Below are 16,839 nucleotides of genomic sequence, written 5' to 3'. Positions count from 1 at the left end.
TTAATTTAAAAGTGCATGGTGGTGGCACAGTAATCGCACCTTGGTGGGATTTCCAGGCAGGAGATGCAGTCGAGTTCTTTCATGGCTTGTTAGTCATGTTCCCTGGAGTTTCATTTCAATAATGAAATGACCGTTTTAAGTGCAATCACTGGAAACTGCCAGTCTTTCCTTAAAGACTGAATGGAGCCTTTGCTTATTTTATAAAATCTAGGAGAATATACATGAAAGAAATTTAACTTTTCTGATGATTCATTTTATGAAACACTTTGATGCCCCATGCACTTGGGGGTGCAAATACTAAGCCTTTGGTGGGTTCTCTGTTTCATCAGGTTTCTGCACAGCATCTAGTGGGACGTTTATGCAACAGGCATATTTTCATGGCTTTGCAGTGCAGCTGTATTTTCATGACATGTTGCAATCATAAATACCATCTTTTCTTTTCTAGGAAAATGGCATTCCTACAAAGAGAGCACGGAATGATGAATCTGAGGTATACCTAAAGGTGTCTGTTTTTGTGAATCATTGATATTGTCTGTTAAAGACCTTGATGACAGTTTGCATTTGTAAAGTGCTTCTGAATTTTCCCCTGAAAGACTTTTGTGTGCAATCTGATGTTTTTCTTCTTATGGTATCACTTTAAGACACAAGTGATGCTATTACCATTTCACTTTTTTTTTCTTGTAGTAAAATATACGTAACAAAATTTACCATTTTATTAATTGCACACTTTTTTACATGTATCTTAAAGTATTCAGTCATCATCTTTTTATTGCAAGTGATAATATGTTTTGACAGCTATTTTAGAATCCAGGAACAAGTCTTTTGGAGGTAAAGAAAAAGATAGTTTTACCAACTGATATGCTAAAATTTCTTGACTTAGGACCAGAACATTTGATTGATGTCTGTCATCCCGTCTCTTGCTATTGGTCAATGCCTTTTTATCTCGCTGATACCAGATGGCTTTTTTGCTACCTTCCTCTGCTTTTCTTTTCCTTCCTAACCTTATTTTCATCCATTCTCTTCTCTAAGTGAAACTTAGGACCCCAGCCTTTGCATCTGCTTCCAAACATAGCTATGAGGGCTGTTTAATTTGTACACCTTTGTCTGTCATCAATCTTGTACTTTCCTAACCTGGAAAATGGTAAATGGTCCTTAAGCCATCTACAATGGAACCATGTAGGGCACTTCTTGAAATTTTAGGTTCCTGGTCCCATTCCCATCAGAATCTCTGCTTGATGGGAACTGGTTAGGCTGCATGTTGAAACTAGTGTTCCAGGGTATCCTGTACACCCTGAAGTTTGAGAACCACTGCCCTACATGTTGGGTAAAAAGTCATTCAGGGCCTCAGACTTTATAGGTTCCTAGAGACTTTAGGTGGGTTAACCTGGGAACAGTTGTTTCAATGGAAAAAAATGAATTCTTCTGAGTTCATACAGCTGACTTAAAATTTCATATTTAGAACATGGTTTCTGTCAGAGACTGCATGACTTGAACTTTTTATTTTTAAAAATTCTCTTCCATTTCCCTCATCCACCACCCCTGGCAACCACTTTTCTATGCTCTGTTTCTATGAGCTTGACCCTTTTGAAGATTCTACACGTAAGTGATGCCATGCAGAATTTGCCTTTCTCTGGCTTATCCAGAAAACTGAATGCCCTGAAGGTCCCTCCATGTTATGGTAAATGGCAGGATTCCCTTCTCCTGGTTGAGTAGTATTCCATTGTGCATATGTACCATATCTTCTTTATCCATTCATCTATTGGTGTACACTTAACATTGTTTCTGTGCCTTGCCTATTGTGAATAATGCTGCAGTGAGCATGGGAATGCAGACAGCTCTTTAATATCCTGTTGTTTTTTCCCCCTTTGTATATATACCCAGAGGTGGAATTGCTGGATAATGTAGTTCTGTTCTTAATTTTTTGAGGCACCGCCATACTGTTTTCCATAGCAGCTATACCAATTTACATTCCCATCAACAGTGCATAAGGGTTCCCTTTTCTCTACATCCTCACCAGTACTTGATATTTCTTGTCTTTTTTATAACGGCCATTCTAAAAGGAGCAAAGTGATATCTCATTGTGGTTTTGATTTGCATTTCTGTGATGACTAGAGATGTAGAACACCTTTTCCTGTACCTGCTGGCCATCTGTATGTCTACTTGAGAAAACTGTCTATTGTTCAGTTCTTCTGGCCATTTTTAATCGGGATTTTTTGCTGCTTCTTTTTTTTTTTTTTTTTTGCGATTGTATGAGTTTATGTATTTTGGTTATTAGCCCCTTATCAGATTTATGACTTGCAGATATCTTTGCCCATTCCCTAGGTTTTTATTTTTTATTTTATTTTGTTGATGGTTTCTTTTGCTATGCAGAAATTTTTGTTTGTTCTTTTAATCCTCACACTCAAGGTTATGTTTTTATAGCTTTTAGAAAAAGAGGAAGGGGGGGGGGGAGAGAGAGAGAGAGAGAGAGAGAGAGAGATTGAGATTGAGATTGTTTGAGATTGATCAGTTGCCCCCGAACCTGCAACCTAGGTATATTCTCCAACTAGGTACCGAACCCAAAACCTTTTTGGTATAAGGGATGATGTTCCAACCAACTGACCACGGGGCCAGGGCAGCTATGCGGAAGCTTTCTAGTTTGATGTAGTCTCATTGTTTATTTTTGCTTTTGTTGCCTTTGTTTTTAGTGTGAAATCCAAAGACTATTTGATATTTTAAGTTAGTAAAAGGAAAAAGGGTGATTTCTTCCCTTATACATATAAAATTTACTGACTGCTTTTTCATGTTATTAGTTTTCTTTCTGATTTCTACAATAAACATAGGAGGGAAATGGAGAGTTAGAAAAGAACTGAGGGGAAGGTAAATGTCTCTGGTTCATATTCAACTTTCTGATTTAAAATGTGCCCTCCTGTATCGTTGTGGTTGTCTAATAAATTTCAGCAGACCATTATGGCTTTATAATTAACACTATTGTTAGGATAACCAGAGTAACATGGGCTTTAAAAAATTATAGGTCATACACATTTTAGCTGGAGAGAAGAAAAGAGGACTGGTAATACGCTCTTAGTGAACAGGAACAAATGGAGAGGGGAGTGTGGTTTGCAGGCTGAAAATTCAAACCTCATCTATTGTTCTTTTAGCCTAATTCAAGTCTCTGTGAATGGTTTTGGTAGATATCATTGTGTAAAACAGTTGTCACCAGCTCAGTCTTCTCTGCCACCTCTAAGTACGCATCTGCATGCGCCTGTTCTCTTAGAGCCAGGCTTTCAGGGATGAATAAATTATGTGAACATCTGCCATTTATTTTTTACAGCTACTTCAGACATATTTAAACAGGTGCTGGGTACCTCATGAAAGAGCATGCGAAATAAAACCTAACAGTGGGACTGTGTACCAGGTTGCTAGGATAGGTCTGAGACATGCTCCCAAGGAGCAGTTGTTGAGAATTCATTCTCGGCTTTGTTATTTAGCTCACTAAGAGTACATGGCTTTGTCATTGGTAAACTTTAGCCTTATCTAGAAAAACATAAAAGCCATCAGTACTTTGTGGTTCAATTTATACCTATATTTAATTGTGTAAATGACATTGTTTGAATTAATACCATTTATATTTCACTAAGAAAGCCCCAGATATTGTTTATCAGCTCTTTAAACCAGAGGTTCTCAACTCTGCTGCATATTAAAATTGCTTGGACAGCTTTAAAAAATAGACAGTACCCTGGCTGTTCCCCCTGCCTCCTCTCAAAAAAACAAAAAAAAAAGATAATTGAGAGGAGGGGCTCTTTTCTAATTGGTTAAAGTTCTCCAGATGATTTTCCTGTTTGGCATGATTGGGAATAGATCTGTTTAATCACTGTTTCTTAAATGATCTGTTGAATGACTAGATTTTGTTGTTGTTATTTCTGGTCTGTTATGAACTGACTAGAGGCCCGGTGCATTTAAATTTGTGCACTTGGGGAGGGGTCCCTCAGCTTGGTCTGCACTTTCTCGCAGTCCAGGACCCCTCAGGGGATGTCCACCTGCTGCTGTAGAGGCGGGAGAGGCTCCTGCCACCGCCACTGCGCTCGCAGCCATCAGCCTGCTGCATTGAGCGTCTGTCCCCTGGTAGTCAGTGTGTGTAGGGTGAATTTGTATATTACCCTTTCATTATATAGGATACTTTAAAAAATGCCATCAAAGTGAATTATTAGGAAAGTATAATTCAGGTTTCAAATTGATATTTTTAGGTTCAGTAGACATAAAAATTGCTATAAATGATTCTAAATGAATTAATAACAATCAGCTTGCAGATTAGTCCTGGTCAATGACCACCCTTGGGGTAGCACTGATTTAAACCATTGCTTTGCTGGGATAAGTTATTAGTTATTGATATCAAAATGGCATGAACCTTAAGACTTTCTCTTTGTAACTCTGAAACTGTGGACAATGATACCCTTATGCTCCTAGTTACTGTAGGAAATAGTTTTTACTCACCATTGACCCAGGGTCTCCTTTGTTTTAAGCACTCTGCAAAGTTCAAAAATGGTAAGAAATAATGGTCCTTTTGTAAGTTTAGGAAACCAAAGATCATGAGACAGAAAAGTGTTTCTCTTTGTAAGCTTTATAACTACCTGCCGATGTCCTACTTTTACACGATGATCATAATTGGAGTTTAAATATTGTTTTATAATTTTCAAAATATTTTACTTTATAATTTTCTGTGTATTTTCATTTAAATTATATGATTGATCTTCATACCAACCTTGTGTGGTGAGTAGGACAATGATTATCACACGTACTTTACAGATTGGAAAAGTGAGACATTCAGCTTACATGGTGGACCTCGTCTCTATTTTAGTTTGAAAATAAAAATTAAAATAAGTTTCCTGACTTCATTATGGTCCTGTCACTATACTGCTAAGGTATCTTCAGAAATGTAGCAACTCCTAACATTGTGTAATAGTAGTCAAGTGACATGATGGCTTAAATTCTGCTGTGTTTTAGACAACTTCTCTAATTGTTTAGAGGAAATTTAAGACGTAGGCAGACATATGATGCAGACTCTAAACATTTGTGTGTGTGGGGGGGGGTAGGGGGTGGGGGGGTACTAAAACATTCTCCTACAGGAGATAAGTGAAAAAATAAAGGATAGGTTAAAAAAACTAAATTTTCTTTCTTTTTTTTTTTAACTGCAGAATTTGTTTAATATGGTTGTTGAAGTACCTCGGTGGACAAATGCTAAAATGGAGGTATGGATATAGTCTATTACTATCAAATGGTTAGTTATTTAAGCCTTCTTCTATGACTTTGGATTTGATGGCAGGTATGATTTCAAGTATTTAAATTAAGGATTGTTATGCACATGTATAATTTTCAGAATTTTTATTTCGAGAATTGTCAGTAATTTTACTAGGTCCTGGTAGTATTTATTTATTTTTTTTGGCTAATATTTTGTTGTCAATCCTCACCTGAGGATATTTTTTCCATTGGTTTTTAGAGAATGGAAGGGAAGGAGGGAGGGAGAGAGAGCAAAACATCAATGTGAGAGAGACACATCGATGGGTTGCCTCATGCACAAACCCTGACCGGGGCTGGGTATCAAACCTGGAACCCAGGTATGTGCCCTTGACTGAGGTGCAAGGGCTGACACTCTAATCACTGAACCATGCTGGTCAGGGCTTAGCTAATCCTATATAATATAAGGCTAATATGCAAGTCAACCAAATGGTGGAACAACCAGTTGCTATGACGTGCACTGACCACCAGGGGAAGACACTCAACGCAAGAGCTGCCCCCTGGTGGTCAGTGCGCTCCCACAGGGGGAGTGCCACTCAGCTAGAAGCCAGGCTTATGGCTAGCAAGAGCAGCAGTGGTGGTGGGAGCTGTCAGTCAGACATCCCCTGAAGGCTCCTGGACTGTGAGAGGGTGCAGGCCGGGCTGAGGGATCCCGCCCCTCCCACCACCCTGAGTGCATGAATTTTCGTGCACCAGGCCTCTAATATTTTAATAGAAAAAAGTTGGTCTTGTTTCAACTATACTGTTTCATCATTCTGGCTACTCTCTACTTGAGGATATAGGATCAAGACTCTGTGAGATTCTACCTAATTTAAGCAATGTTTATTTATTCAAACATGGCTTCAGTTATTATTGTTTACTTTATAAGATAGGTTTTTGTGAGTGTGTGTGTGTGTGTGTGTGTGTGTGTGTGTTGCATGGCAATTTGGATATGTCTGATAGAAAGGTAACTTGGAAATGAAATCACTTCGTGAAAACCTGTGAGTTAACTTTATTATAAGATTGATGGTAACGAGCTTGAGATCAGTAACAAAAAGCAAGTTGATTAATTTTTATCCTCTTACTATTTCAATCATTTGTGTTAGATATAATGAGTGCCTAAATAATAGAGTGCCTAAGTATTTAATCTGCTATTTCCTTTCCAGATGGTTTTTCTTACACAGTATTCTAAATTAGAAATAAGAGCTAGCTTAATTTATTTTAAAGTATCTTTGATCAGTAAATTGGAATATGAGTATTTAGTCTTATTATAGCAGATCTTAAAAATACTATTTAAAGATAGGACTAATCATTTCTCATCCTCCTACCCCCTTTTGTTCATGATCTGCTTAGATTGCCACAGAGGAGCCATTGAATCCCATTAAACAAGACGTAAAGGATGGCAAGCTACGTTATGTGGCGAATATTTTTCCTCATAAGGGTTATATATGGAATTATGGTGCCCTCCCTCAGGTAACATTTTTGTTATAATGGTAAAACTTTTCTGTCTTCTGAAAAAATTACCTTGTAAATCCTGTGAACTACTTGAATTTAAATTGATTCTGAGGACATGTCAGTTTGAGAGATTTGTAAATTTAAAATTTTTTAATGTTGAGTTTTATTGTATCAATAAATTTTTTTCAAACTTTAGTCTGTACTGTAGCTCTTGGAGTTAGGCTTATAAAACACTCACATTTGTCATTTTGAACACTTTTTTTTTCTGGGCTTGGCTATTAAGATTCAGTGAAAAATGTTTTTCTGCTTTATCTGTCATCATTTTTTTGAATATGACAAACAATGCATTTATATAGTCACATGGTAGCATGAATTTTATTTTTTAAACTTTAACAGATGAATTTTTAAGGAATTAACTTTTTACAGAACTCATGGTGAATTGAGTTAGATGACTTAATTATTCATTATTATGAATTTCTAACTGTTCAGTGGAAAGTGGTGAAAGCAAGGGCTAAAAAATGGTAAAATAGCAATAGGAAGTGGTGACTTTTCTAGATGATTTGGTGAATAAAATTCAGAATATGCAAAATCAAAAGGCTGAGTTTTGGTGACATAGAGAGGCATCTGCCTCTATGTTTATAAAAGCCATTAGATCATTCATCTATCTGGATGTTCATTTTGTATTTTCATTTTTTTAATTAATTTTAACATTTTGCATGAAGTTCCAAAATGCTTTGGGGGAAGTTTCTGAGGAAAGGAGTCTTACTTTATCCAACTCAGAAACACAGCTGCCTGTATAGAATAAACATTCACAGGAAAAGAAAAGAGAAAATAGTTTTCTAAGGAGTCAGGCTGCCTTTGATGCAGTTAGACCACCCACGTGGAAAGGTTCTTTGTTAAATAGGCACTTTTAAAACGACCTGCTCAGAATGAGAATGTCTGTTGAAACCATGAAGATAGCTTTTGTGCACACCAGGTGCCTAAATACACATTTTGTTTGACGTGGTGAAAAGATAAAAAATAAATAAATAAATAAGTAAAATAATTGTTAAGCTTAGGGGATACTTTCTGCATAATAAGTGACCACAGAATATGGGTTTTGGGGTCAGATTGCCATTTATTAGTAATGTAGCCTTAGGCAAGTATTGTCTTTCTTTGCTCACTTTCTTCATCTATAAATTAGAGATGATAAAGTACTGCAAGTGGTTGTGTTGGGGCTTAATGAGTTATTGCAGATTCATCTTAGAATAGTGCCTAATGGGTAGTAATCACATTATTATTACTACTGTTATCTTTATTATTATATGGTCTTTTTTCTAAAGGGATTTATAGTCTCATGGGGGTGATTGACAGCTAAACCAATAGTTACAGTGGAGCATAGTAGGTGCTACAAATTATTTCTAAGCTTTTGTAGTTTACCTAAGGCCTGATGAATTTTTGTACTTCTCTGCATGTGTTTGAAGTCTCGAGATGCTCTTATTTGCTTTATATTAATCTGTTAGGTACAGTGATTCCTATTTATGTACAACAGAATTGGGCTGCAGCAGTCTCTGAATGCCCCTGTCTTCACCGTTGCCTACCAACATTTCACGCTCCACCAGCATCCAAATATAGCATTTTTAAAACATAAATTTGCTAATGTTTTATTTATATGAGAACCTTTTAATGCTTTCCTATTGTTCAAAGGATATACAAGAACATTCTTAACATGGCCCCCCAACCCTGCATAATTTGGCCCCTGCTTCTCCAGCCTCATTTTGCAACACTTGTCCTTCCTCACTTCCAGTCCTTTGCCATCTTCTTCAGTGTTCCTCATTTCTCTTGCCATTTCCACAGCAGGACTTCACAGAGCTTCTCCTTCATTCAGGACATAGTTTTTAGTGCCTGATGTTTGCCAGGCCATGTTCTAAGTATTAGAGGTAAAGCGTGATAAAAGTGACACAGATTCTCTGAGGCTTTTATCCTGGGCAGAGACAGACAAAAGACTAATAGTAAAATATATAATACATCAGATGGCGGTGTGTTGGAGAAAAATAAAGTAGGAAATGGGGCTAGGGTGTGTTGGGATTGTTACAGTTTAGGCAGGGAGAAGGCTCAGTGAGAAGGTGTTATTTGAGTGAGGACCTACGGGAGGTGAGGGAACAGGTAGTAAGGCTGTCTAGAGCTGTGATCGGCAAACTGCGGCTTGCAGGCCCCATGCGGCTCTTTGGCCCCTTCAGTGTGGCTCTTCCACAAAATACCACGTGCGGGCGCACACGTGCACGTACAGTGCGATTGAAACTTCGTGGCCCATGCACAGAAGTCGGTATTTTGTGGAAGAGCCAGTATTTTGTGAAAGAGCCACACTAAAGGGGCCAAAGAGCTGCATGTGGCTCATGAGCCGTGGTTTGCCGAGCCGCAGTTTGCCGGCCACTGGACTCTAGAAAATTCAGCAAGAAATGCAAGTATAAAGGTACAGGGGGAAGTAGGCCTAATTTGTTTGAGAAACAGAAAGGCCACTGTGGCTAGGATGGAAGTGAGCAAAAGGAAATAGACCTGTATTCTCTCTGCCCATTTTTTAAAATTACTGGTGCTTTTATTTTATATTCAGGTAGGATTGGTTAATCAACACTAATAAAAGAGAAAAATGGTAATTGGCGTACGAGCTACCCTTTTCATTGGCTAATCAGGGCTATATGCAAATTAACTGCCAACTAAGATTGGCAGTTAACTGCCAACAACATGGCGGTTAATTTGTATATGTAGGCACAATACAGGGAGGCGAAAGGGAAAGCAGGAAGAAGCCCCCTGCCACAGACAGTGATTGGAAACCCAGGGGGGAGCTAAGAGCTGGGGGGCAGGGCAAAGGCGGCCCTGGGGCCACCTTTGCCCTGCCCCCCAGCCATGATCGAAGAATCAGGTGCCTTTTCCGCCCTGGCCAGTGATAGCAGGAAGTAGGGGTGGAGCCAGCAATGGGAGCTGGGCACGGTCGAAGCTGGCAGTCCCAGGAGCTAGGAGCCCCTTGCCTGGGCCTAAAGCGAAGCCAGAGGCGTCAGGCCTGGGCAAGGGGCCGATCCTGCGATTGGAGGGTGATGGGGGTCAACGCCTGAGGGCTCCCAGTATGTGAGAGGGGGCAGGCTGGGCTGAGGGACACTCCCCCCCCCCCCCCACACACACACCCAGTGCACGAATTTCGTGCACCGGGCCCCTAGTAACATTATAAAAGTTTAGGTGTACAACTTTAAAATTTGATATTTGTATGTACTATAGTGTGGCCAAAAGTCTAGTTTCTATCTGTTACTATACATTTGACCCCCTATAACCATTTCACCCTCCCTCCACCCCTCTTCCCATCTGGTAACTACAAGGAGATACCACCTCACACCTGTTAGAATGGCTATTATCAAAAAAGGACTGATAACAAGTGCTGGAGAGGGAGGGTGTGGAGAAAAGGGAACTCTTGTACACTGTCGGTGCAGCCACTATGGAAATCACTATGGAGGTTCCTCAGAAAAATTGAGACTAGAACTATTCTATGATCCAGTCAGTCTTCTTCTGGGTAATTATCCCAAGAATATGAAAATACTAATTTGAAGAGATACATGCACTCCTATATTTGTTGCAGCATTATTTACGGTAGCCAAGATATGGAAGCAACTTAAGTGTTCATTGAGGTATGAATGTATTAAAAAGTGGTATATATATGTGTGTGTGTGTGTGTGTGTGTGTCATAATACTTAGTCATAAAAAAATGAAATGTGGCAATTTGCAACAATATCTTGAAGGTACTATGCTAAGTGAAATACCTCAGAAAGAAAAGGATAAAAACTATGATTTCACTCATGTGAATTACAATACAAGAAATCCTATCTAATAATAGACAAAGATGGTAATTGACCATACCTTCGCTACGCCTCCCATTGGCTAATCAACACAATATGCAAATTAGCCACCAACAAAGATGGTGGCTAATTTGCATACTACAGGCAGGATGGGACAGCGCGCGCCGCCATCCAGGGCAAGCCAGCCCTGGAAGACCCAGAAGCCAGGCTGCCTTACTGCCCGGGACCGATCTGGCCCTGGGCGCCGAGGCAGCCTGGCCCCGGAAGACCCAGAAGCTGGGCAACGTGAGCTCAGCATCTGGCTTGGCTGTGTGGAGGGAGGGAAGTGGAGGGGCCTCGGGCCGGAGTCCGCAGCAAGGGACCCTGGGCTTGCAGTGATGTGAGCCTAGTGTCCGAAGGAGGGGAGGGGAAGGGCCTCGGGCCAGAGTCCGCGCCCTGGCCAGGTGGAGGGAGGGGAAAGGAGGAGCCTCGGGCTGGAGTCCGCAGTGAGGAACTCTGGGCTTGCAGCTCACCGGCCAGGCGGAGGAAAGGGAGGGCAGGGGTCTTGGGCTGGAGTCCGCAGGGAAGAAAGCTGGGCTCACGGAGTTCGCCTCCAGGGATGTTCAGGGTCCGTGCCCCCAGCTGAGTGGAGGGAGGGGAGAGGAGGGGCCTCAGGCTGGAATCTGCTGTGAGGAAAGCTCTCTGGGCTCACAGAGTCGGGATGCCCAGTGTCTGCGCCCCAGCTGGTGGAGGGAGGGAAGGGGAGGGGCCTTGGGCTGGAGCCTGCGGCAAGGAACGCTGGGCTTATAGCTGGGCTTATAGCGAGCCCAGTGTTTGCACTCTGGCCGGGTGGAGGAAAGGGAGGGCAGGGGCTTTGGGCCAGAGTCCACAGCGAGAACGTTGTGCTCACTGTGACGCAAGGCAGCGTCCACGCCGAAGGAAGGGAGGGGAGGGGCCTCGGGCCAGAGTCCCTGGTGAGGGATGCTGGCATCATTGCAGGCCCGGCTATGGGCTGCCCCCCCGCCCCACCCCCACACGAATTTCATGCATCGGGCCTCTAGTAAACAAGTAAATGAACAAACAAACCTAAATCAAACTGCCATTTTTACCCAGAGATTTTTGCTATCTTTTTAAACTCAAACTGATCTTGTAGTGTGTGTGTATATATGTGTGTATGAATGTGTGTGTGTTAGTCTTCAGCAAAAGAATATACTACAGATTGCATAGAAGTTATTTACCAAAAACAACCCCCCCAAAATTAATGTTTATAAAAAGTAGAAATTAGGTCAGTTGTTTATGGGAAAGGATAAATAGCTTCCTTGTACATATTAAGACAGAATGAGCTTGTTAATATGGAAGCCAGCTCCTGGTCCCATTTACATTTTTTTCTAAATATGTTTTTATTGATATTAGAGAGAGAGAGAAACATCAATGTGAGAGAAACATCGATTGGTTGCCTCCTGTACATACCCTAACTGGGGATTGAACCTGCAACCTGGGCATGTGCCCTGATTGGGAATCAAACCGGTAACCTTTCAGTGCATGGAATGATGTTTAGTCAACTAAGCCACACTGGCCAGGACTCCATTTGCATTTTTGGTTTCATCTCCAACTTCCCTTCATCCTTCTCCTCCTGCTCCATCACTGCCACAGTGACCATCTCACAATCCTCTGGTACATCAGGCATGCTCCTGCCTCAGGCCTGCACATTCACTCTTTCCTAGATGTGCACCTGGCCTGCCCCTTACATGATTGCTCAGGAGTCATCTTCTTCCTGATGTCTGCCTTGCACATCCTTTACAGCTTTAACTCTGCCTCCTGTACTCTCATTCCATCTTCCATACTTTATTTCTTTCCCTTTTTCATAACACCTACCAACATCTATGCTATGTAATTTAGTTATTTGTGTTTATTGTTAATTCTTCCAGCTAGAATGCAGACTTCATGAAGGATTCTATCTGTTTTTTTCACTGATGTCTCCCAACTGCCCAGCTTAGTGCTTGGAGTAGAGTAGGCAATCAATAAATATTTGTGGAATGAATAAATTAATGCATTGTGTCAGCTGCATTTGTTTCATAGATGTGTGTGGGTTTTTGCTATTCTCTTAGGATTTGTCTTGTAACAGCATGATTTTGTTCAAGCAGTTACCAAGCCAACCGTGCTTGCAAGAACGTTTAAGCAGCAGAACACTGTGTAAGTAGCAGTCTCTCCACTTAGCCTGTGATTCATCAGAGTGCCATCATTATTTCAGACCGTCAGCTGTCTAGCTGTTTCACCTAGTACCTTATTCCACACTAGCAATAGTGCCTTCCTCAGACCTGAGTTTGGCCAGGACAAAAGTCATCTTTGTCTTCCCCCGATCTTTCTGAATGAATACTTAGAGGACCCATCTGGATGATGTTCAAGGACTAGAATCACTAAATTCAAGATTTCTTCCATCTTAATATATGATTGTTGTGTTTATTATTTTGACCTTTATTATAAATTTGGTTCCTTGATCCCAGGTGTCATGTAGTACCACTTAGTAGCTTTGTAACCTGGGACCAGCGACCACATTGCTCTAGGTCTATTTGTTCACCTCCGTCATCCTACCACCTACCCCACAAGGTGATTGAGAATGTTGAATAAGTTGGTCAAAGCCAAGTGCTTAGCCCGATAGTGAGTTCTCAGTCATGTTGTCTCGATGATGACACTGTTGCCTGCTGATGTTAGCTGCTAATAGTGACACTGCTGGTAGAGCCTCTGGCTCCCAGTTGGAGCTGGTAAAGAACAGGTAACTGAGGAGGTCCTGCTTCCTTTGACTTGGTGACAAGCATCCTGCTTAATCAAGAAGGAGTTTTCAAGAAGCACCTACATGTACAGCTCTGTACAGGGCAGTGATGTTTTAAAGAGACCTAAGGACCAGAGCACGGTGATTGTATTGGCTAATATTCATAGATGGTTTTCAAACACAGAAAGGCAGGCCCAGTGCTGGTTCCTTGTCAGAGGAGCAGTGAGCGATGGCAGCAGCGGTTCGGGCAGTCAGTGGGAACGGCATAGACAGTGGGAACGTCCGCGCTGAAACTCTAAACACGAACATGGATTGAGACACTGACAGAACTTGGAAGAAGATTATGTTTGGAAATACCACCCACTTTCAGATGTGATTATACAAACAAATGAAAGACCGGGGGGAGGAAATACTATAAATAGGCTTTAAGTATTATTGTGCTTGAGGATGTACTGGCATGTTGGCATCGAGCCTGTGTAATTTCTGAGAATTTTCCTTTGGACTGTGGCTGTCTATAAGACGTCATGACTGTGTGGAAAGGTTAAAGTACATTATAGTGAGTATTAACCTATTTTTCTGCTTCTCTCCCCCCCCCCCCCCCCTTCTTTTAGACTTGGGAAGATCCCCACAGAAACGATAAGAGCACAGACTGCTGTGGAGATAATGATCCTATTGATGTCTGTGAAATAGGCTCAAAGGTTGGTTGTTCTAATGGGGTCTGGTTTATTCATGCCATAAAATTTCAGTTCTCTTTGGAAGCCACCAGTTCTTCAAAGTTCTAGCCCTCGATCGCTCTGGTATCAGTACCTTTTTGTATCTTTACTTCCTTCTCTTAAACTGGGGATTGGTACACTGTAGCCCAGTGGCGGGTCAAATCTAGCTCACCACCTGTTTTTATAAATTACACAACTACACCCCCTCATTTACACATTGTCTGAGGAATGGTAGCAGAGACCACATAACCTGCAAAGTCTAAAGTATTTACTGCCTGAGCTTTTACAGAAACATTTTGCTAAGTCCTGTCCTCGGCTTCCTTGCCCATTATCCAGACAGGAAATTCAAAACCGAGGAAAGCCACGGGCTCTCTTTGTGTGTGTGCCTGCTTCCAGGTTGCCAAGTCCTAGGGAAGCAAGACCTACAGTGTCAAGGTTGCTGCTACCCATAGAATTCTGTGAGTCCTCGGTCAGCTCTTTTTTCTATTTTCTACTGCACTTATTGCTAATAATTGTTATTTATATAGACATTCAACTCCTTGCACTTTGTTCTCATTCCCAGCACAGTGTCTTGTCTTTTATCTTGTCGAGCTCAGAGAAACCAACAGCGAGAATTCCCTCACCTTTCCCCCCTAGCCTGCCATACTACCTGTGCCTGCAAACATTGTTTCTCCCTTTTGTCTGGGACTGGGAGAGTTGCCTTTTCTTGTCCAAGTCCAGTGCTTCCCTTCTTGCCTCTGAGTGACAGTATGTTTCTATCGTTATTTTGTCCTGTATTTATAACTTATCTTTCTTTATTGTCTTCCTTCAATATGTCTCCTATCTTCTTTCCTTTCACACGAAGGCTTGTAAAGAGTTTCCCACTTAATCTTCAAGCTATTTCAGAATTGTTTTCATCCTGCCATTATTTCAGTGAAACTGCTCTCACTAAGGTCCCTGGTAATTCTTTTAGCCAAATCCAAGAGGCCTATTTCATGTTGACGTAAGAAATGTCCAAACTTACACGAATTTTGAGTTTATTTGAGCCAAACTGATGACAATGGATTGAGAAAATGCTCCAGTGAATGGCAGTTGTAAACCTGTTTTATACATTACAATTAAAAAGAGATGTGAAGGAGTTACATGAAATTCATTGATGATAGATAGATTAGGGAGGCAGGAGAAAGCAAAGCTAGGGGCTGGGGTGGATCTCCGGGATTGGATAAAAAGTAAAAGGGATAGACACACACTTCTTTCCTGTTGGTGGGTATAGGATAGTTAATAGTCAACAATTAACAAGATAACAATAACAATGAGAAGTTCTGTGGTCTCTGCTTTGGTTCAGTGATTGTTCCCTGAAGGATCTGGAAAAAAGAAATTACTCTGACATTCCAAAGGTTTGCTATGGCAGATGTTAAAAGACAATAGACCGGCTCATTTAAGGTAAAGATTGACCTTTGTCAAGGCAGATACCAGCCTAGTACAAGAGACTACTCACCAAGACTTGATTTTGCTTAGGAAGCTTTTATTTCAGACCATCCTGTGGTGTCACTTTAGGTCTCCGAGTTTGTCAGGCCTGCCATGCCGGCCTCCCCTGAGCTTGTCAGTTTTAATGTGTGGCCCCTTTTTCGTCCACACGTCTAACTTGTTACTGTTAACCTTGTCTTTCTTCCTGAGACAGTCTCTTCACTTTACTTTGATTGTGTCGTAATCGCTTGGATAGTCTCTAATTCTGGTTCCTTATTGGTTTCTTTTGCAAGCTCCTTTTCTTCTGCCCGTTCCTTAAGGATTGGTTAGCTTGAGGGTTGAGTCCCTGTCCCAGCTAGGAACTCCCTTGGCGGTCCATCCAAGCACTCCTAGTTTTGCTCCTCAATTAGTATCTCCAGCTCAGACCTGTATAGTCAGCTGCCTGCTTCTGCCCTTGGGATGTCTCCCACACATCTCAAACTCACTGTGTCCAAACAGTTCATTCTTCCCTCCTCTCCTGTAACTCCTCTCAGTATTTTTAGTCCCCCAAATTGAGGAGTCATCCTTGCTCATTCTTTGCTTTCCTTCATCCGTTAGTCATGAAATATAAATTCTGTATTCCAGATAGCCTTTAACTCTACTTCTTTTTATTCTCACTGCAGCTAGCTTTGTCAAGTCCCCTATTTTTTCTCAATTATTCCTGCTAGTGACCAGTTTCCTCTCTGAGCCTTCTTTTCCTACCATCATTTATTCTAGACGCCTGCTGCTCTGCTCTTCTTTAGCACCTGGCTTCCTCTCCTGGCACTTCCCGTTTGCAGACCACCCTCCAGCTGCACCCATCTTTCACTTCCTGTAGTGCATCTGCTCTCCCTGATGTCCGGGCCTTTGCACAAACTATTCCCTCTATATAGAATGGAACCTCTTTCCTTCTTCACTTTGTTACTCCCCCCGCCCCCCCCCCCCCCCCACACACACACCTTTTCTTCTTTTCACCTCCCCTGCTCATCCTTCAGATCTCAGCTAAAATATGCATCCTCTGCCCTAACTGGTTTGGCTCAGTGGATAGAGCATCAGCCTGTGGACTGAAGGGTCCCAGGTTCGATTCCGGTCAAGGGCTTATACCTTGGTTGTGGGAACATCCCCAGTAGGGAGTGTGCAGGAGGCAGCTGATTGAGGTTTCTCTCTCTTTGATGTTTCTAATTCTCTATCCCTCTTCCTTCCACTCTGTAAAAAAATCAATAAAATATATTTAAAAAAAATATGCATCCTCTTAGAAGCCTTCCTTTATTGCCCTCCACCCCCCAACTAAAATACTTGGTGTTTGTTATGTACTCCCTTAGTACTAACTGTGGTCTGTTGTTTGTTTAATTGCCTCCTCAATGAGGTGAGAGCTAGCTCTGTG

At 41.5% G+C, this 16,839-nt stretch overlaps 1 protein-coding gene across 1 annotated transcript in view; it reads left to right on the top strand.

Annotated features, from left to right (window-relative positions):
* Window positions 1–16,839, top strand: part of PPA2 (inorganic pyrophosphatase 2) — a 75,468-nt gene that overhangs the window by 22,305 nt on the left and 36,324 nt on the right. The window contains exons 3-6 of the mRNA XM_059694564.1: window positions 446–490; window positions 5,175–5,228; window positions 6,607–6,726; window positions 13,890–13,994. Coding sequence (XP_059550547.1) covers window positions 446–490; window positions 5,175–5,228; window positions 6,607–6,726; window positions 13,890–13,994 — 324 coding nt within the window. The remainder of the gene's footprint in view (window positions 1–445; window positions 491–5,174; window positions 5,229–6,606; window positions 6,727–13,889; window positions 13,995–16,839) is intronic.

This window comes from Myotis daubentonii, chromosome 1 (genome assembly GCF_963259705.1).
Source record: "Myotis daubentonii chromosome 1, mMyoDau2.1, whole genome shotgun sequence".
NCBI classification, from domain to species: Eukaryota; Metazoa; Chordata; class Mammalia; order Chiroptera; family Vespertilionidae; genus Myotis; species Myotis daubentonii.
This window is presented reverse-complemented; position numbering and strand designations above follow the sequence as displayed.